General features: G+C 40.1%; 3 protein-coding genes and 1 pseudogene across 3 annotated transcripts; all 4 read right to left on the reverse strand.

Moving 5' to 3' along the window:
* Nucleotides 1–481: 481 nt before the first annotated feature.
* LOC112169039 (cold shock domain-containing protein 3-like) lies at nt 482–862 on the reverse strand. Its single transcript, XM_024305980.1, has one exon. The coding sequence runs from the start codon at nt 860–862 to the stop codon at nt 482–484; it is 381 nt and encodes a 126-aa protein (XP_024161748.1).
* A 6,004-nt stretch (nt 863–6,866) lies between these two features.
* LOC112181831 (putative disease resistance protein At1g50180) lies at nt 6,867–15,612 on the reverse strand. Its single transcript, XM_040507339.1, has 15 exons — nt 14,385–15,612; nt 12,136–13,972; nt 11,898–12,078; nt 11,011–11,329; nt 10,535–10,794; nt 10,375–10,422; nt 10,113–10,205; nt 9,596–9,649; nt 9,306–9,365; nt 8,801–8,974; nt 8,002–8,331; nt 7,609–7,960; nt 7,410–7,441; nt 7,220–7,306; nt 6,867–7,074 (listed from the first exon to the last, which is right to left on the reverse strand). The coding sequence occupies exons 1-14, from the start codon at nt 15,430–15,432 to the stop codon at nt 7,301–7,303; spliced, it is 4,794 nt and encodes a 1,597-aa protein (XP_040363273.1). The 5' UTR covers nt 15,433–15,612; the 3' UTR covers nt 6,867–7,074; nt 7,220–7,300.
* On the reverse strand, nt 10,845–12,134 carry LOC112181825 (C-terminal binding protein AN). Its single transcript, XM_024320223.2, has 2 exons — nt 11,898–12,134; nt 10,845–11,329 (listed from the first exon to the last, which is right to left on the reverse strand). Exons 1-2 carry the CDS (start codon nt 12,102–12,104, stop codon nt 10,964–10,966), a joined length of 573 nt encoding a protein of 190 aa, XP_024175991.2. The 5' UTR covers nt 12,105–12,134; the 3' UTR covers nt 10,845–10,963.
* A 1,379-nt stretch (nt 15,613–16,991) lies between the features above and the next one.
* Nucleotides 16,992–21,323, reverse strand: LOC112181827 (annotated as a pseudogene).
* Between the last annotated feature and the right edge of the window lie 915 nt (nt 21,324–22,238).

Genomic DNA, 22,238 nt, shown 5'->3' on the forward strand with positions numbered 1-22,238 from the left:
AAGAGTCCATAGTCCTGTCCTCACAGTATCTGCATCGATATATCATCAATTACAACATTCTCATTGCTAAATTTAAAATGACATTTCATTTCAAGTCAATTGATAAAACTCTAGGTTTTTGCCACAGTCAACTATTTGCAAAATCACAATAAGCATTCCAACTATCTCCGAACATAGTAAGATGAGATTCAGCCTCGGCCGAACTACCCATCAATTATCACATGGTATCGCACATACAAACAAAGTTGTAAAAGACTCCTCTGTTACAACAATGAAAAATGCATCATGCAACATACCATCAAAAACAGTATTTTACAAAAGGAAGCCACACGCAAAAGTCTAACTATGGACATCAGGCAAAGCCTGTCACAGCACACAAAGGAATTAGGTTCTCCACTATCATACTTCGCCTTAGCAAGAAAAGTCTTAAGGCCGATAAGACACCTCCATTCCCTACACTTTGCTGAAAATTAGCATCCACTCAGACATGCCCCAAAGGCTGCTGTCCTCGCTGATTTCCTTGTCCCCTGCCCTGCTGCTGGGTACAATCCCTTGAGAAATGCCCTGTCTGGCCACAAGTAAAACACGCCAAGTTCTTCGGTTTTGTGCAAGCCTTAGCAGTATGGCCAATCTCCTTACAGTTGTAACATCTCAGAGGTGCTCCCTGCCCAACAGGTGCAGCCCTAGCAGGTGCAGCCGCTTCCCTAGCTGGCGCCTGCTGATGAGTCCTGCGCCTCTTCCAGAACCCACCCTGAGCATCTGTCCCTTCATTGCTCTCAGCAGTTGCCTTCCCCTTCCTTCGGGAGTCCCTCTCAGCCGACTCCTGCTCCTGGAAAATCAAGTTCTCCTGCTCAATGGCCATAGCCTTAACGAAAATGAGCTCTACCGTCTTCAGTTCCAGAACAGCGACATCGCGCCGGATTGAAGCATTCAGTCCCCACTGAAACTTCATAGCTAAGCTCTCAGCATCCATCTGCCTCACAAAGCGATACAACCTTGAGAACTCAGCTTCATACTCCCTCACACTCTTAGTCCCTTGGACTAACGAGATGAATTCCCTTTCCATCTGCTCCCTCACTGAAGGCGGAAAGTACTTCTTCCTGAACAGTTCCACAAAACCGTCCCAGGTCATGGCGGACACATCCATCACCCTCTGTGTGCCGCTCCACCATACCCGTGCATCGCCTTGGAGCATAAACGCCGCAATCTTCCTCTTCTCAACGTCGTCGCAGACGACCATCTCGAAGTAGGTCTTCATGTTCTCGATCCATTGATCTGCCAACATGTGATCCGTACCTCCCTGGAATGGAACTCCTCCCAACCTCGAAATCTCCTTTGCCAACTTCGACAAACGAGTGGGATCTACAACATTCGCAACCTCCACAACCGGTGGAACAGGCAGCTCAACATTCGATGCCTCGATATCATTCTCAAACATCTCCTCAACAGGAGGAGGAATCCTGCCCCTACCTCTGGCTCCACCCCTGCCTCTGGGTCTACCTCGACCCCTAGCTCGGCCTCCTTGTGAATCCATCACCTAAGAAGCATAACAACCTGTGATTAATACTTGTACAACTTCCAACTACAAGTATAAGTCAACAACATGACTAAATCAACCACCTTACTACGTCAGAAGATACAATTCTGTCCCCTACGTAAATCTTGAGTCAAATCTAAAGGTCCTCATTCCTCAAAAGATTATAACTCCTAGAAGCTACCTTAAGCTCCTACACTTGGTTCACTGAGCTAACACTACCCTGATGACTCGCAATCCAACACTCATTGCATACCCAATGACTATATCAATACCGAAGAGCATCAGATGGGGATCCGCTGCAGACGGGCCATCACTCGAGGAGTATTGATTGTCACCAAATATGCACCTTACGCTCTGATACCAATCTGTCACGCCCCTGATTTTACACACATGAAAATCGATATATATAACCCCATAATTATATATGCGTGAACGTCCAGTCATCAATACAAAATACCTGAAATCTTTTTCCCTTAAACTTACACACTTATTGATGCCCTGAACCCTCAAAGTTAATATACACTCACTCCAAAGAGTTATATATTACACAAGCTTACGAATTAAATTGTCAACAACAAGATAAACGTAATGCTCCTCAGAGCTCACTACAACGGAAGTCCAAATAACGGTAAAGTCACAAAATTGGCTTCCTACCGTAAAGCTGCTAGCTCGCTGCCTCAACCTCGATTATCCTAACCTGCAGGATTAACCCCTACACGGTTGGAATGGTGCACCGGGTTGCCACACAACAAACCCGGTAAGCTTTTGCAAGCCCGTATGAGTAACTCAAACCACACACAACTCACGCCAAAAATAAGGAAAACAACTCACGCTTTGATTCCTTAAAACACGAAATAAAGGAGAATAACTCACACTTTAATTTCCTTTCAAATCGAAATAAAAGAAAGCAACTCACACCTTGTTTCCTTTTAAAACGAAACATAGAAAACAACCCACACTTGAATTCTATCAGTTGTACCATAAGCGTACCATAGAAAGCAACTCACACCTTGATTTCTATCAGTAAAACATAGAAAGCAACTCACTCCTTGATTTCTATCAGTAAAACATAGAAAGCAACTCACTCCTTGATTTCTATCAGTAAAACATAGAAAGCAACTCACTCCTTGATTTCTATCAAATGTACCATAATCGTACCATAGAAAGCAACTCACACCTTGATTTCTATCAAAACGTTAATAAGGAAAACAACTCACTCCTTGTCCCCTTAAAAACCATTAATAAGGAAGCAACTCACACCTTGTTCCCTAAAAATACGTAATGTCATGAGTTGTAAATAACCAATTCCCGTTACCCCATGAATTACCTATATGGCAGACAGATTAGAGCTCTAACTGAAAAACGTAACCACTCGTCCGGCCAAAGACGTGGTCACCTGAGATTCTGCCCAAGGTCTTAGACCTTCGATCCTCGGGCGGCAATGTCCCTTGGAGCAAAACATTAAAGGAGTCGCATCTGACCCAAAATGTTACACAAATCGCAACGCTTTTGAAAACAATCGAAATCAACATTTCCATAATCATTGTTTTCCGAAAAAGCCATAACACAAAACAATAAAAAGCATCAATTCATGCCCATTGTTTTCATACCCAAATCTCAACACTTTTCTCAAATCTCAACGCTTTTCAAAACAAATCGAAATCAATCATTTCCACAAATCATTTGTTTTCCAAAAGCCACACCCCAAAACAATAAAAAGCATCATTTCATGCATATTGTTTTCATAAATCCACAAACCACCCAAAACATATATATTTCACGTAAACATATATCTACTAATACATGAATACGTATGTATATATATACATCCCATAATATACATATATACACACGTAATCATCTACTCAAAAGTGCCACTAATACCATCTATAGTTTGCAGTTAACTAAATAACTCTCAAAATAATAAGGGTATTCCCGTTCGTGAAATGAACTTCGTGAGATTACTCACCTCAGAATCCCGCTGCGTCTTCTATACAGAACCGAACTAGTACACTATCACCAACAACTCGTCCAATTCACCTTCTAGAAGCACCTATTCACCAATGATCTCAAATCAGTAACGATTCATAACCAATTTTAAGTCCGAAACCCCTGTTTTGAACTAAAATCCCCCAAAGTGGCGCCAATCGAGGCAAAACCACATCCGAGACCTCCCGAAGTCTCTGGAATACGTCCACGATCGATGTGACCAAACCACAAGTCGATCGGACGCTCAAATCCTCACGGATAGAATAATCGATCGGTATGAAATTGCAAAAATCATAACAATTCCATACGAACTCCAAAATTTGCATATTATATATCGAAACGCTCGTATCAACGAGTAGAACATATATAATACCAAAAACAGTTCCTTAAGTGGCCGGAACACCGCCGGAACGCCACCACAGACGGTGGTGCACCGCCACCGGCCAAAACACATTATTTCACAAAACTCCCAACATCAAAGTTCTTCATCTAAGTATGCTTGTGAATTCTCATAACTAGCTCGAAGTCAGAAAACAAGCTTAAGGGATCGAAAACTACCTCACAAGCCGTGAACAGTAATCCCAACTGAGTTGATCGAATTTTCACGTGAATCGATCCAAACAACCACCATGGATCGATCAGCGAGCTTGTTCTGAACTCAACCCAAGAAAATCGAAGCCGTGCCGACGTCGGAACTGTGTTTTCCGGTCGGGTCCGATTTCTCCAGTCTGCACCGCCTTGAACTGCCACCGAGACGGAGAATCGCCGTAAGAGAACACCAGAGGGACGACCAGACGGAGGAGACGACCCTGCTGGCCAAGTTTCAAGGCCGGAGACCGCCGCAGTTGGCCGGAAAAGTCGGGTCGGATCGGCCGGGTTCGGGTCGGGTCAGGCGGTTTTCTTCGATACTGAGGGAGCGGACGAGAGAGAAGAGAGAGAGAGGGAGTGGCTTCCGGAAAAGGAAAATGAGGAAATGAATATATTTTCTGATTTTTCCTTTATATACTAAAATGGAAACTTTTTCCAATAGCCATAACTTCCTCATACGAACTCCGATTCTCGCGTTCCACATGTCCACGAACTCGTATCGACGCGCTCTACAACTTTCGTGAAGGAAGTTTTCGGAGAATCCCAACGAATAAAAAGTCAACCTTTGGCAACCCCCCTAAAACCATATTCTTCAATTAATTATTCGCCCGAAACACTTCCGCTCCATCCACGAGCCACGAAACCGTCCAATAGTTATAAAATTAATTCTGGAAAAATCTTCAGAAAATAATTACGAATTTCCGGGGCATCACAATACATGACGCCATGGATGGCGCCCATCATGGTGATGGCACCACAGGTGATGATGCAATCACCAAACTTTGCTTCAAATAGCGTTTCAGATGCTCAGGTCCAACCAAAATTCTCATTGGTTGCTTCTAAGGCCCCTCGCTCATTTTACAAAGCCTGTTCCTTAGGGAAATTAGGACTGAGACCGTCCTATGCAAAAGATACGAGAATACTCATTCTGTTCTTACATAGAATCCAAGGGGATTCTGTGGACTGATTCAACTAACTTGCGGACGTTTAAATATTGCATGATGTTGGTTGACATGCAAACACGTTGGTCACGTGTTGTGCCATTGTCCATTTTTAATTGTAGACACCAAAAATTTAATGAAAATAAAATTCATTAAATAATTCGGTCAACACTCGAAATTATGACCGAACAAATTTAGTCGGCATGTGGGTCACACAAAATGCGCACGTGGCTTATGAGTAAGCAAAACCAAGCGGACTCAGGGAATGACACGTGGCGGCGTACGAAAAGCCCGACGGCAATAAATAAATTTGTTCTGACTTAATCAACTGATATTAAGGCGGATCAATCAAATCAATTGATTCCAAGTCAAATCAAATATTAAATTTCGTCTGCTGATTAAAGGTCAATTTATTTAAATTGATAATCAAGATGAAAATCAGTCATCAAATTGATTGGCTAATTCCTTAATAATCGTGATTAAATCAGTTAATTAACACTGATTGATTTGATTATGTTATTAGAAAAAAGCAATTAAAATCAGCCATCAAATTGATTGGCTAATTCCTTAATAATCGTGATTAAATCAGTTAATTAACGCTGATTGATTCGATTATGTAATTAAGGAAAATGTAATTAATTACGTGTCATCAAGGCATTCCAAATCAAGAGAGACGCCGACACTATAAATACCCACTCTCAAATCAAGAGAAGGAATTCAGCCAAAAGAAAGAGAAGAAAACACTCACAAAATTTCTGAAGCCTCCCAAGCTCGTGTGAAGAACCATCAAGCTGCCAAATAGCCGGTTCCTCACCAACCTCAAGTCAAAACGTTCGTCACGTGCCAACTCTCATGACCATCTTCCAACTCAAATCAAGCGTCAAGCCCTTGAGTGAAATTCATCGTCGGAGATCGAATCAGAGGATTACCAAAGATTGTAACCCGCACTTAAATTAATAAAATTATTATTTTTGTACACGTGTCTGCATTTTGTTTGTTTTCAGATTTCCGTGTTTACAGTAATGCTGCTTTGGCTACACTCCTAGCACATATCATATGACAACGAGCTCACTCCCCGAATCATCCTATTTAGTTAATTGGACTTGACAATGCTAAAGAGTTTACATCGAAGACTTTTGATATCGAAGACTTTCGATGGTTATTGCAATGGGACTGATGTTGGACATCATATTCCCATCCAAATGGTCTCGCGGAAACGACTACGATGGTAGTCTGGACATTGGTAATGCTCACCAATCTCTTTATATCCTCTTGGGTGATGCAATATCGCATGCAGCTATGCTAATTCGTCTACGACCCACCGCTACTCAATCTATCTCTGCGTTACAACTAGCATATCATACTTACGCATATTTGAGTGTACCATTTATGTGTCAATTGCGCTGCCACAACGCACTATGATGGGTCCTTACAGACAAATGGGCAACTAAGTTGGATTTGAGACTCCAACAATCGTTCGCCACTTAATGCCCTTGCTAGGCGATCTCCTTACCACTAGATTTACGGATTGTCACTTTAATGAGATAGTCTTCCCGTCGTTAGGGGGAGATAAGAACACAAATGTTCAACAGGAACGACAGGAATTGTCGTGATTTGTCCTCACTATGTCTCATCTCGATCCCTACTAAAGTGACGAGATCACACATAAATATAGAGAGCAAGATGAGGCTCTCTATAATTTAATACATGTCTTTTAAGTTATTTTATGTAATTTATAAATGCATTTAAACTATTTAGTCTTCATTTAAAAAATAATATAAATTCAAAATTATCTAAAATAGATAGCACTGATACAAACGTATTTCTAAAGTGGTTAGTCAAAATGACTTTTTAGCTACTTTGGCTAAAATTTGACTAAAAAGCATTGCTAAATATGCGTAAGTACAACACTGTAAAATGTCACAATTAAACTGGCAAGTAAAACTGGAAATAAAAAACTTAAACTTCCATAAAGACCAGATCTTAGATCCTTGCTGGCAAGATTTCCTATAGCTTCACCTGCAACAACCGTGCCATCAGCCATGAAGAAAGGTTTTTTTTTTTTTTTTTTTTTTTGGTCTGAAGCCATGAAGAAAGGTTAATGATGAAGCAAATGGAATATGAAAGATAGTTGCTTCAACCAAAGGGACAAAAAAAGACATACCATTATCCACAGTAGATTCCTGAGAATCATCAGGACCACTGCAGCTATGTTTCTCGTTCGGGTTCATTTTCTTCCTCAGACCTAATACTTTATTAAAAAAAAAAAAAAAAGTAAATAAATATAGATGATAGATGAGTTGCGTAGTGACTTCAATTAGTAACTCCTTAAAGCAGAGATGATGAATTCTTACCTGGACCGTTATTGTAACTGGCCCTAGTATCTCTGAAAAATGAACCAGGCAATTTTTATTATCAATAGTATATATAACAATAAGATGCACAAAAGCAGGATGCGATAAATCAATAAGAAAGCAAAACGAACATGTACAATTGTGATTTCTTAGGATTAATCACACACTATATATATGTCATTCTGAATCTCTCACATACCATGATTGAGTTCCCAAATGAACTGTCTCTCAGTGATTATAACAGAAGGCACATGTTTGATTTTGTAGAAATCCTCTCCTTCTTCGTCAAGCCTACTACACAATTCAATAGGCATCTGCTTGAGTACTAATTCCTTGAGGGTGGTACTATATTGAAGTCCATCTGGAAGTGCCCTCAATCCTTGACAATGATCAATGTTCAATCTGCAGAGACGAGGCATGGCTCCTTCCTCCATGGTCCATTCTTTTAATTCTTTCAAGCACTTGATTGAAAGAAATTCAAGACGTGGAAAGCCTCCATGCACCGGAGCAAAGCCAGTGTGTTTGAAGGAAGGCTGACGAAAACACCGAACTCAAGGTGAAGCACTCTCAACTCTGGCAGCTTTTCTAGTACCTCTATCTGGTCTTCCTCCAAATAAGTATTATACAGTTTTATCTTCACAAGGTTTGGATAGCGCAAGAGCTCTTCTGGTAACCGTGTGAGTCCGAACAGTCGCAGTTTAGAAATGAACGGAAACCTTAATACTATAATATCCCCTCCACTATGGTCCTCCAACAGATACAGAGATCGGAGGTGGTTAAATGTGATGCTTCTAGATTTCAACATCTCATCCAGCTTTTCCAAGTGTTTTGACCCTTTTGGTGCCACAATGTATAGTTTTGTGAGATTGGATAATTCAACATCGTTCAAATCAGAGTCTTCACTGTAAAGATTGACTAAGGTCTGCAAATTGCAAAGCGTAGCCAATGACAGCTTCTCCCCACTGACTCTGTGATTCCAAGGCAGATATAAATGTCTCAGCTGCTTCATATTCTTAAACATATTCGAGACTGTCATTCTTACTTTAGCATGTAAATCCAAAGTTTGCATACACATCAAATTAGCTACACATGATGAAAACCGTCTTATTACACTGTCTTTCACACTTAAAAACCTTAAGTGGACTAGATTCCCAATTGAACTCGGTAGCTCATTGCTATAATAGTTATAACACATACCTTCAAACTTCAGAACTCTAAGCAACCTGAAGTTCTTACAGTGTTTGTAAGTCCTTTTTACATACTCCCCCGAGCAAGTTAGGGGAAAAGTATAACAAAGACCTAAGGTGGCCATCTCTTGTTAGAGCTAATATATTAACTCGATCGCCCTCCAAATAGATGGCAAGTCTTCGAACTTTACCAATTGGTGCTACCTGCTTAATTCTCATATCTCCAGAAAGATTGACAATATGGATAAAGTTCTCCTCTTCGGCCTTTAACAAGCACAAATCTCGCATAAGATCATGCAGACGACAAGTTTTAATTTTCCCAGATACACCAATATCACCAACTTGAACCATACACCTTTCTACCACTCCCTCAAGCAACTGTATGACACATCTTCCATCAATTCCGTTGACGTCATGGATATAAAACCTTCTGCCATCCATAACTCAGTCAGGCTTTTCACCCGTATCACACAGTCTTCAGGAAAATTTCCCAAGTACAAAAAGCATAGCTTTAACCGATATGGTAAGTTGTCATAAATGAGTGCCAAGACTCATGATGCACCTTCATATTTTTGACCTTTGTATTGTCGTTCAAGGTCTGTACCTCTCCTTATATATACATCAACATTCTTATGCACAGTTTGCCACTCATCAATTGTGTCTTTTTTAGATAGTAGTCCTGCGAGCACGATAATAGCTAATGGCAAACCTGCACAATGTTGAAGCATATTCTTTCCCAGTTCTTCCTTCTTTGAATAAATTTGATAGTCTGAAAAATAAAGTACAATGGACAGCAAGGTAAAGTCAATTTTGAATCCTTATTCAATGTCAATAATGTCATAAACTTAAGTATATATATACAATTGTAGTTTCATGACAAATAAAATTAAGTTTTTAGGAATTAGGATTAGCTTAATTAACTAGTGAGAAAGTTTTTACAATTGCATTAGAATGTTAGGCTTACTCTCATGTTCCAGTCTAATCAAGCCAGCGTGTTACCCCATCATCTTCGCCTACAGTGGCCAGAATCTCGATGCTTACATCCAAAACAGCCTACAGGTTCAAAAATCCAAAAGATGAGGGTACAAGTTGGAAGAAAATACTAAAATTTTATTAAAGTGACAAAGATCATGAGCTTTATATCAGCTAAGCAACTGATAACAGTATAATGTTAAATCTCAAGTAGAAGCAGCAAATCATGATAAGCTCGTTAAAAGTTGCCCTAAGAAAGACATCACAATTTTTGCACACTTACGGCTAGTTAAGATGCAAATTTCAGCATGCTGTTGAAATCTGCTCGGTTTGTTAACCCCCTAACATATCCAAAAGAAGCAGACAGTGCCTGCATTTGGGAATTCCTTTACACCAGTGATCTATCTTTGTTGACATGTCTAAAGTTTCGGGAGGGGAGGGGGAGGAGACCATTACTCTTACTGTGCATTTGTATTGCAGTGACAGAACATGGAAGCATATGCAACAAAGTAAAGGTACATAACAGTGGATTTCTACAGTTAACCAGCCTACACTCGTCCAGAGAACCTTCCAACATCCAACTCTCCCAAACATCAAAACTGTGACTTGCGAATACAAATTCCATTCTTCTATTTATCTGCAAAGTGAAAATAGCATATGATTTGCATCCCAAACACGAATTGGCATTCAAAGTTCCAGGTCAGCTTATGCGAAATTGTTACATCACACAAACCTCCTGGAATGAGAAATAAAAAAAAACAATGCTTTTGGGGTCCAGTTCAACCATGCAGAAATCAAAATATTACCTGCAATAACTTTCCACCAGCAGCAAAAGATCGCAAACCAATGGTATCCTACAAAAAGGAACCAAAACTTCAATATCACCAAAGCAGATCATAAGGAACATGTCTGAAAAATAGGCAACATTTTGAATCCAAAAGAAAAACTGAGTTCTTGCATACTAACATTGCTTCTGATTACAATGAGGAACTGAGCTGCAGGATCTCTTTTCATTACATTTGACATGGTATCTAGGAACCAATCACTACCTTTAACTCTTTGCCTTGCAACATGAAGACCGGGGATATCTCTTGCATATAGAGCTACAACATAGCCATCCTTTAACAGTTCACCACGCTTTCCACTCAGCCTCTTTCTGGATTTTAGAAGCTGGTCGGAAGGCGACTCTTGCATTGATTCTATAGGTGTTTTCCTACTTCTTGAGTCTTCAGGGGAAGCAAACCAAGAACTGGAACTAAACGCTTGATCTGTGCCACTCATAGTCGTATCTTCCTCCCGCTGCGAGGTACTTTCTTTTGCTAGTGAAGGTTCATCTGATTTCTTCTGGGATTTCTGATGTGTGTGCCTCTTTTTGGCTTTCTTACCTCATCTACTTCATCTTCCATCAGACCGAGTAGTTGAATTTTGAGACAAACCCGAACCTTGCTGGCTAGGAGACTCCTTGGATTGATTGGTTACTTTATTCAGGGAGCTTTCTGGACTTGCATGACTAACATCAGTTAATTGCTGAACAAGGGTTAGCTGTAAGGGATTTTCTTGCTCCAGTTTATCAGAGGGTTCATTTTCATCACCTATTTCACTTTCCTCCTCATCCTCATCAGATACAACATTTTTTGGAACAACCCCATCAAAGAAGAATGTCTGCAATACGGATATTGCTTTCTCCCTTATCTCCAGCCATACTTCTTCGCTATAATCTGCACTCTGCGGAAGTATCAATACATTGGGCATCTCCTTTACCTGAATTTAACCAATGACAATATATATCTTAGGAACACCCTGGTATATAACTTGATACTCCACACTTCTATCATTCACATACGGGTAGCCAATTTACAGTAAGGAAGAAAAAAAAAGTAGCAACACAGATCACACACACACATCCATAAAAGGTATTCCTTCCCATCCCCTGCCCGTTTCCATGGGCATATGCCCATAAGTTGTCACGTGTCAACAACACCACCAAACCCAAGGTCTAATTTTATCTCACTTTTCCGTTCACCTAATTGAATGCGTTTAAACAGAAACATCAATACAAGATGCAAAACATCAATACAGAGTTTGAAACCAGGAAATGCATCAAGGCAATCTTTCAATCACCATCAACATAACAGGAAAAAACTCATTTGTAGCCTATTTAGAACAATATGAAATGAATTCACTAAGCTCAAACATATTGCTCAATATAGAGATCAACAAACCTCTAGCATTGCATCAAAACTTCAGAACAACCTTACAACCACAATGACTTGCAGCTTGAACTAAGCTAACTCGAAACTCAAAGAAGTAAATTTGATGGAATCGGTACCTCTACATCAAAATACAGCACACTGATCTTGAAGGCGAAGCTCCTAGTAGCCAGAGACCTCGCCACCCCGAAGCCGAAAGCGTTTGGCGCGAGAGCAAGTGCGTCCTCCTCAGCAACCCTAGAAACAGCGCCATAACTGTATCGGCGATCTCCTCGGAAACAAGGCCCAGGCTTAATCGAACTGTCAATTAATCGATCACATACCATATTTCCTCAGGTCACAAGAGCCCACAATTACTTGAGACATGTCCACGTACGCCTGCTCACTCTCTCCCCCAGCAACTTCTTCCGCCACTTCTCTCGCTCTTTCCTCAGGTCCTCCAAGTCTCTCTGTTCAGTTCCTGTTATGATAAGAGAAGGTACATGTTTGATTTTGTGGAAATCCTCCCCGTCTTCGCCAAGCCTACTACAGAATTTACTTGGCATGCACTTGACGGTTAACTCCTTGAGGGTAGCAACGTATTGAAGCCCATCTGGAACTGCTCTCAATTTTTCGCACGTATCAATGCACAATCTGCGGAGACGGGGCATGGCTCCTTCCTCCACCCTCCACTTTTTCAATTCATGCAAATTTCCGAGGGAAAGAAATTCAAGATTGGGAAATCCTCGATTGCTGCAAACCAGTGTGTTTGAAGGAAGGCTGGAGAAAACTCGACCTCGAAGGTAAAGCACTCTCAAGTGTGGCAGCTTCTCAAGTATTTCTATCTGGTCTCCCTTTAGTTGAGTTTCTACCAGCTTTATCGTGATGAGGTTTGGAAAGGACAGGAGGTTCTCTGGTAACTCCTTGATTGAGGTCCCCACCAGTCGCAGCTTGTATATAAAACGAAACCCCGATAGATCCGTTAATGAATCATGACCATACAGTCGCAGAGAAAGAGAACGAAGATGGTGGAATGTGGGACTACTTCTCGATTTCAAGAATTCCTCCAGTTTTTTCCAGTTTTTTACATCTGCCCAATCCTGGATGGATAGTTTCCTAAGATTGTATAATTCAACAAGGGCATTAAAATCACAGTTTTCACATTCAACATTGACTAACGTCTGCAAGTTGCAAGCTGTAGGCAATGAGAGCTCCCCACGTACCCTGTAATAATACCAGGGTAGATATAAATGCCTCAATTGTTCCATCTTCTTAAACACATTTGGGATTTTCATAAGACTACCAGTACGTAAATCTAAAGTCTGCAAACACACCAAGTTAGCTACAGATAATGGCAAGTTTTCTACTCTACTACGCTTTAGACTTAAAAACCGCAAGTGGACCAGATTCCCAATTGTGCTCGGTAACTTCTCGAGTCCTCCCATACCTTCTAACTCCAGAACTCTAAGCAACTTGAAGTCATTGAATACAGACCGGATGACTTTTTTTAGTTTTTTATTCCAAAAGTATTGTGGGCCGAAGCATAAGAGTGACCTCAGGGGAGCACCTCTTGTAGTGGGAACTAATTGATCAACTGTGTTGTTCACATACATTGCCACTCTTCGAACTCTACCGACTTGTGTTGTATTGGTTCTCGTCCCTGTAGAAAAATTGACAACATGTAAAAAGTTCTCCTCTTCGGCTTTTAACAAGCACAAGTCTCGCATAAGATCATGAAGACGACAAGTTTTAATTTTCCCAGATAAACCAATGTCCACAACTTGGACCATACACCTTTCCACCAATTCACTCAAGCAACTATATGATACATCTTCCATCATTTCTGTTGATGTCGTGGATATAAAACCTTCTGCCATCCATAGCTGAGTCAGTCTTTTCACCGGTATCTCATAATCTTCAGGAAAATTTGCCGAGTACAAAAAGCATAGTTTTAAGCGATATGGTAAGTTGTCATAACTGAGTGCCAAGACCCATGAAGCACCTCCGTGTTTTTGACCTTTGTATTCTCGTTCAAGGTCTGTGCCTCTCCTTATATATACATTAACATTCTTATGCACAGTTTCCCACTCATCAATTGTGTCTTTTCTAGCTAGTAGTCCTGCGAGCACGATAATAGCTAATGGCAAACCTGCACAATGTTGAAGCATATTCTTTCCCAGTTCTTCCTTCTTTGAATAAATTTGAGAGTCTGAATCTGAAAAATAAAGTAAAATGGACAGCAAAGTAAAGTCAATTTTGCATCCTTGTTCAGTGTCAATCATGTCATAAACTTAAGTATATATACAATTGTAGTTTCATGACAAATAAAATTAAAGTTTTTAGGAACAGGATTTAGCCCAAGCAGCTAGTGAGAAAGTTTTGAAAATTGCATTAGGACAGGCTTGATCGATAGGTCTGTCCTGAGATTTTCTAATCGCCATCCAACAATTAATTCATATATATTGAATGCATGTGACGGTAACACTTGGAAAATAGTACATTCCAGCTGAGAACAAACTATGGAAAGAAGAAGAAATTGTAATGACAAGTGGAATACTATAGTTTCTAATATTAGACTCGAAGGATAAACATAAAGAGTAAAGATGAAAGAGTTTATGAGAATATACTTGTATCATCCATTTCAAAGAATGCTATCTTCCGAAACAAATTCCAGCTTTCATCTGCACTTAGTGCCTGAGATTCGTAGAGTAAGCCATTTCCCCTTGCAAGTGAAGCTACTTCTCTGTTGCGAGTGGTCAGTAATATGCGGCTCTCAGTTTCCTCATTCACCGAAAATCCACCTTTAAAAGAGTTCCATGCATCAAGAGTCCAAATATCATCGATGACCACCAAACATTTTCTGTGTCGTTGGAAATTGCACAGCCTCTCTGCTACTTCATCATTACTCAGATTTGCAATTCCTTGTCTTCGCTCATCGGACACACCGCTAAGTTTAATGAAAATTTCTTTCATAACTGCTGTACCGTCACATTGTTGAGATATACACACCCAAGCAAAACAATCAAAATGAGACTTGACTTTCTTATGATTGTAAATTTGTTTTGCAAGAGTGGTCTTTCCCGAGCCGCCCATGCCCCAAATAGTTACCACTTGAGGGCCTTTTTCTTCCACCAAATTTGTAGCTAACATCTCTGTGTCGTCCCCTAACCCAACAACATCATGATCAATAACATGAGGATAGGTTAGCCTGCGTTCTCGCTGCCTCATTGAAGTAGCAGCACCTTCATTCCCCTTTTCTTGCTTTATGTCATAGCTTTGCATAGTCAACCTGAGCCTAGAAAGCTTGGTCGTAATGCTCTCGATTTCCAATCCGATCTTGTAACGATCCACTCCTTTGCACAAGAAACAAGCAAACCTTTTGAGAACTACCTTCACACTTGCTTCCCTCTTGAAAGCTACTTTCAAGACAAAAGATTCAATGGCATCCTCCAAATCGTAAGCAGCATCTCTAATAATATTAACCCATAAGCGTACCACTTCTTCATTTTCTTGTCGTGCATCTGCATCTTTCAGGAAGCCTTGCATCAAGAGTAGCTCGGTTTGTGCAAGCTCAACTTTATCGCCGACTCCATTGAAGAACATTGCTTGCTGAATCATCAAGCTTCCGAGCGGCCTGAGCCCATGGATCACCATTGAAACGACAGCTTCAGCCATGTTGGAGGAGTCTGCTAATCTGCAGCTTTTTCTTTTTTTGTTTACTGGATTGATTAATATGAATGATTGAGCAAGCCTCTCTTAGGGTGTGTATGAAATGCTTTTAGTCTCTTTCCTCAGCATTTGCCTCACAAGTCTACGCACAAGTCATATAAAAATGGTTAGGTGGGTGTGATCACAAGTTATGAAAATTTATTCCAACCTGCTCCCCACGTTGCATCACAAGGAAGACTAGATCAATCTGACTTTTCTTGAAGATTAATTAGCTAAAGCTTCACCATTCATACGGCTCAAAAACTTTCCACGCGCTTAGAACGCGCCTAGAAAAATAAATAAATAAATAAATAAAGCAGAGAGAGAGTGTGAGTTTCTCTCCCGGCCGAACACCGTTGGCGTTTCTCACAGCTACGTCTCAGTCAGAGAGAGAATGTGACAATTTTTGCTTGGCTCCGGCTTCTGCTCGCTATGTTGGGTCAGCTTTGAGAGAGAGAGAGAGAGAGAGAGTGGTAGTAGCAATTCCGACCTCTACCATTGAGGAGTCTAATATCAGAATTAGCGTCATGGTTGTTTGAGGGTTGTGTACCCCAATCCGAGTGTGGAGGGGAACATATTTGGGATTAAGTTTGGCCGTCGTGATTGTGCTGTGGCTCATTACAAAGCATTGTTAATCGAGTGACGACATTGGCATGCCTTACCAAAAATGTTGATACTTTGTCAAATTAGAAGTCTCCCTGGTCAACATGATCAATTTTCTTGTTTCATGGAGTGCCAAAGAGTTATGTTCATACTCATTGGTCTGACATCGAAAATGTTCACCTGCTCAGTTGCTGACCAAGAAAATAATGCTCAACCACCCTTGGATGTAAATCCAAGGGCAGAGAGAATTATTATTAAGTTGAGGTGTTTTGTTTTCCACCCTTAGATGTAAATTTAAGGGTTGTTGAGTATAAATTCTTTGGTCAGCAACTGACCGGGTGAACACCACTGGGTCTGACATTTGTACAAGTAAACTATTAGCGGCTCATCTTTATCATTCCCGCGTCACTTGTATCTTCTTCCATATGAATGCACTTATTTGATAAAAAAAATAAAATCCGACTTTTCTGATTCAAATCACTAAAATAAATATTCTCAAAAAAAAAATGGTAATTTAAAAGAACAATCCCACCTAATCCCCATGTCATTAGACTTGAGAGTGATAGTGTTTGATGCTCTACCTAATAACTTTGGACAACTTCTAGTCGTGTTCAATGTTTTCATCTTTTAGCAATTCAGGTAGTAAAGAAGGAAAAGAGATACCACCGTAACATAACAAGATCTCTAGCTTTTCAAACCAAATATTTGCCCAAGAAAACTGAAGGCGGAAAGCTCTTCGTGAGTACACCACGCGTGGTGAACTCGACCATTGACAGGAATGTATTGAGTCCCCGATAAAACCAACAGTCAAATGAAACTTTCCTTTACTGGTAAGTTACATATCTCCAATGGAATGTCCCATGTAAATTACACAAATACATTCACTTTGCGGCTGAATAACTCAACTTCGAACACAAATATAATGATAAAAACTGACAAAACCATAGAAAGGAAATGGAGGCAATAAAAAATAAACAAAAGGAACACTTTACAACTTTCAAGCAGATTCAAATTGATACAAACCTCCAAGGAGGGAAAAATAAAATTGGAACAAGAATGTTAGGCTTACTCTCATCTTCCAGTCCTAATCAAGCAGTGTGTTACCCCATCATCTTCGCCTACAGTGGCCAGTATCTCGATGCTTACATCCAAAACAGCCTACAGGTTTATAAATCCAAAAGGTGAGGATAAAAATTGGAAGAAAATATTAAAATTTTAACAGTCACAAAGATCATGAGCTTAGATCAGCTAAAGAACTGAGAACAGTATAGTGTTAAATCTCAAGTAGAAGCAGCAAATCATAATTTGCTCATTACAAAGTTGCCCTGAGAAAGACATCACAACTTTCGCACACTTGGGGCTAGTTAAGATGCAAATTTCAGCATGGTGTTGAAATCTGCTCCGCGGTTTGTTAACCCCCCTAACATACTTGAAAGAAGCACAAAGTGCCTGCATATGGAATTCCTATAGACCAGTGATCTATCTTTGTTGACATGTCTAAAGTTGCGGGGAGGGGGAGGAGACCATTACTCATACTGTGCATCTGTATTGCAGTGAAAGAACATGGAAGCATATGCAACAAAGTAAAGGTACATACCAGTGGATTTCTACAGTTAACCAGCCTACACTCGTCCAGAGAACCTTCCAACATCCAACTCTCCCAAACATCAAAACTGTGACTTGCGAATACAAATTCCATTCTTCTATTTATCTGCAAAGTGAAAATAGCATATGATTTGCATCCCAAACACGAATCAGCATTTAAAGTTCCGGGTCAGCTATGCAAAATTGTTACATCACACAAACCTCCTGGAATGAGAAATCAATACAACACTGCATTTGGGGTCCAGTTCAACCATGCAGAAATCAAAATATTACCTGCAATAACTTTCCACCAGCAGCAAAAGATCGCAAACCAATGGTATCCTACAACAAGGAACCGAAACTTCAATATCACCAAAGCAGATCATAAGGAACATGTCTGATCACTCTAGCCATCATAATTTGAAAAATAGGCAACATTTTGCATCCAAAAGAAAAGAACTGAGTCCTTGCATACTAACCTTGCTTCTGATTACAATAAGGAACTGAGCTGCAGGATCTCTTTTTGTTACATTTGACATGGTATCTAGGAACCAACCACCACCTTTAACTCTTTGCCTTGCGACATGAAGACCGGGGATATCTCTTGCATATAGAGTTATATTCTACAACATAGCCATCCTTTAACAGTTCACCAGGCTTTCCACTCAGCCTCTTTCTAGATTTTAGAAGCTGGTCGGAAGACGACTCTTGCATTGATTCTATAGGTGTTTTCCTACTTCTTGAGTCTTCAGAGGAAGCAAACCGAGAACTGGAACTTAACGCTTGATCTGTACCACTCATAGTCGTATCTTCCTCCCGCTGCGAGGTACTTTCTTTTGCTAGTGAAGGTTCATCTGATTTCTTCTGGGATTTCTGATGTGTGTGCCTCTTTTTGGCTTTCTTACCTCATCTACTTTGTCTTCCATCAGACCGAGTAGTTGAATTTTGAGACAAACCCGAACCTTGCTGGCTAGGAGACACCTTGGATTGATTGGTTACTTTATTCAGGGAGCTTTCTGGACTTGCATGACTAAAATCAGTTAATTGCTGAATGAGGGTTAGCTGTAAGGGATTTTCTTGCTCCAGTTTATCAGTGTTCATTTTCATCACCTATTTCACTATCCTCCTCGTCCTCATCTGATACAACATTTTTGGAACAACCCCATCAAAGAATAATGTCTGCAATACGGATATTGCTTTCTCCCTTATCTCCAGCCATACTTCTTCGCTATAATCTGCACTGTGCGGAAGTATTAACACATTGGGCATCTCCTTTACCTGAATTTAACCAATGACAATATAAGTCTTAGGAACACCCTGGTATATCACTTGATACTCCACACTTCTATCATTCAAATATGGGTAGCCACTTTACAGTAAGGAAGAAAAAAAAAATAGCATCACAAATCACATAAACACAACCATAAAAGGTATTCCTCCCCATCCCCTCCGTTTCAATGGGCATATGCCCATAAGTTGTCACATGTCAACAACACCACCAAACCCAATAATTAGGCAACAGGGCAACATCATCAAGGACACATTGTTGATAAGAATGATAAACTTAAAGTTAGGCAACAGGGCAAGGTTAGAATGAAAACCATGCAAAAGCTCAAGGGATTGGAGAAACTTAAATATAAGTTGAGACATGCATATAGGATTATTAATGCATGGATTCAAACAATTATCATAGTGTGAAAACAGAACATGATTTAGAGATTTGGCAAAGGGTATAGAGAACGCGATAAACATGTCTCGTCTCTCTGCTCCTTTGGCAGAAGAAAAAATCTGTAATCAGAAATGAGACAGCAACACACTCACTCACTCACTTGATAAGAAAGTCCTGCCCTTTTTTCTTTTTGCTAACTAGAAAGTCCTGACCTTTTTACAAGACAAGAAACAGGAGACAATTCCTTCAATAGAGCAAAACAGGTACTATAAAGGGAGACTGAAAAGCATACTCAATCAGTTAACTACAAGTACTTGCCAAGAAATTGACACAACCTACGTTAACAAGCCCATAACCATAACTAGTTAACATACCCATGCTTCCATCCATTGCGGCCCTTCAGCACCATCCAAAGCACACCCAGCTAGAGTTCCATCAATCAAAAGCTGTTTCACAAAACAATCATCCAATAGCTACCCGTGTTTACAAGAAATGCTCCTGCACAAGAGGACCCATAATTATTCTATGCTAAATAAGAATAAAGAACCAAATATGTTCCTTAAACAAGGACCAAGATGGAAGATAAATATACCAGCCTTTACGTGCTGTAAACATTCAGCATTCAGAATCTGAATTGTTTCATTTGTCAGAGCACAATGAAGCAAAATGAGGTCACTCGCAGCAAGTAAGTCATTTAGAGTATCCATCTTTCAGGCAGCAGAAGGAAAGCCATAAGACCTACTCACTTTTCCGTTCACCTGATTGAATGCGTTTAAACAGAAACATCAATAGAAAATGCAAAAGGGGTTTGAAACTTGAACTAAGCCAATATAGATATCAACAAACCTCTAGCATTGCATTCAAAAGTTCAGAACATACTTACAACCACAATCACTTCCAACTCGAAATTCAAAGAATTAAATTTGATCGAATTGGTACCTCTACATCAAAATACAGCACACTGATCTTGAAGGCCAATCTCCTAGTAGCCAGAGACCTCGCCGCCGCAGATCTACCGATAATCCCCAAAACCAAGCCCCAGCACCGCTCCTTGTAGTAAGATAAAACACTAACCAGAACTCGCTCCAGCTCAAGGCTTATTAGACTCAACCGATTATTCATCCTACTGTTATTCTAAGTAACTGATAGACTGCTCCTAATTTCGACAAAATTTAAACCTAAAAAGAAGACTCAATTGCACTACAACTACAAATTAAAGCAAATGAGCACCAGCATTCGATATGCATATCCCTCATGAGCCCAGTAAATACCAGTTCCTATGTAAATTCTATTACTTTCAACCTAAACTTCTAACTAATACGATTCCGATAACAAAAAATAAACCACATTTAGCAAATCTACCTACAGTTCAAAGTTTCAACTTCTCAGCCACAAGCAGGTTAATAACATTAATAATTCTCAGCAATATACATGATTTCTATACTCTACAAAGCATTACCAGCTATTCAATCCAAAACGCATGAACATCACCGACAAAATTCTCACACCAAAAAAAATCCGAAAACCGAAGAGAGAGCTTAGTAAAAATCAATGCCAAACACCGGAGCCGACGCCGCCATTCGACACCGGCGAGCGCGACGACGGCGACTTGGAATGCGCGAAGCTGTGGGAGTTTCTCCGATCAGAAATAGACGAACCTTGGCCGCCTCCTCCATTGGTTGAGGCGTAGATCTCAAACTCCTCTTCGTCGCTGTCGTCGTGCACGTCCTGCGCGATCTTGTTGAGATTCTCTTTGAGGTTGGCAATCGTCCCCCACATCATTCACAAATACGAGCGGAGAGAGTGTTTGCGAAGAATTTGGGGTCGGAAAATAGGGGGAAATCGGCGACGGTGATCGGAGCGGCGTCGGCGGATGGAGAAGGGGGGAGTGGGGGATTGGAATTGAAATTCGGTAGATCTGAGAGGGAAGGAGACAGGGGAAGAAGAAGAGGGGACGGAGGTGGTGGTGGAATTTTAGTAAATTAAATATAATAAATAAATAAAACTTGGAATTTAAAAAATAAATAAAAAAATTGGTTCTAGAGGACACGTTATGGGACCAATGGCATTTTATTGATATACTCACAAGTCACATTGTCACCAATAAATTTGTACCTTTCATCATGGAAAAAACATAAACTTGTACCTTTTCCTTATAATACAAAGCAAAGGTGAAGATAATGCAAGGAATTGGGGAAAAGGGTAAGACATTTTTGAGGAATGGTCAAGATGAGAAGGTAAACTGAACAGTCAAATTTTGTGAAGTTTCTATCTAGAGATTGTTTTGATGAAAATATAAGTAGATTCGAATGATGTAGATATTGGTTATTATTTCTATATTTGTTTTTGTTTTTCGTGAGCGCGTGCAGAACTTGAAGGTAAATGCAAGATTTATGAGTAGTGAATTGTCATAACTCGTAACTTATAACGTAAAATTTTGTTTTTGTTATATGAGTGTACGTGTCTTTAATGTAACTTATCTTTAATCAGTGTAAGAAAAAGATCATAATTTTTTTTTTGGTCTGAAGAAAAAGATCATAATGGCATCTTATTTTTGCTCATTAATTTGTCACTATTTTTTTTTTTTTTTTTGGGGGTCTGAGCTCATAAGGTTGTCATGGATAATACTGCTTTCGAGAAATTTCTCACAATATATATGCGCTCATATTGTTAACATGAAATAAACCCCAATATATATGCGCTCATATTATTATTTACTTTTAGTATGCTATGGCTTTCTGCCAGTAATAATTCCCTATCACTTTTGGTTAGGGTGAAGTGGGTTTTGTCCAGGTATGCACATTATGTATGCCTTGTCTGGCCTAGCCAGGCGGCGAGTTATTTGCTTGATCAAATGGACGCAACCTCCTAATGGCAGGATGAAATTGAGTATCGCCGGATTTATTTCAATGCGGCA

This window comes from Rosa chinensis, chromosome 1 (genome assembly GCF_002994745.2).
Source record: "Rosa chinensis cultivar Old Blush chromosome 1, RchiOBHm-V2, whole genome shotgun sequence".
Classification (NCBI taxonomy): Eukaryota; Viridiplantae; Streptophyta; class Magnoliopsida; order Rosales; family Rosaceae; genus Rosa; species Rosa chinensis.

What these genes read in the sequence shown, in the direction of transcription:
- LOC112169039 (XM_024305980.1), bottom strand. Translation starts at nt 862, where the DNA reads ATGGCCATTGAGCAGGAGAACTTGATTTTCCAGGAGCAGGAGTCGGCT.
- LOC112181825 (XM_024320223.2), bottom strand. Translation starts at nt 12,104, where the DNA reads ATGGTATGTGATCGATTAATTGACAGTTCGATTAAGCCTGGGCCTTGT. An exon ending in TGCTGTATTTTGATGTAGAG is followed by an intron (nt 11,330 to 11,897) that starts GTACCGATTCCA and finishes GGTTAAATTCAG; the next exon opens with GTAAAGGAGATGCCCAATGT.
- LOC112181831 (XM_040507339.1), bottom strand. Translation starts at nt 15,432, where the DNA reads ATGGCTGAAGCTGTCGTTTCAATGGTGATCCATGGGCTCAGGCCGCTC. An exon ending in CTGGTGGAAAGTTATTGCAG is followed by an intron (nt 10,206 to 10,374) that starts GTAATATTTTGA and finishes TTCACTTTGCAG; the next exon opens with ATAAATAGAAGAATGGAATT. An exon ending in CATTTGGGAACTCAATCATG is followed by an intron (nt 7,442 to 7,608) that starts GTATGTGAGAGA and finishes TTCATTTTTCAG; the next exon opens with AGATACTAGGGCCAGTTACA.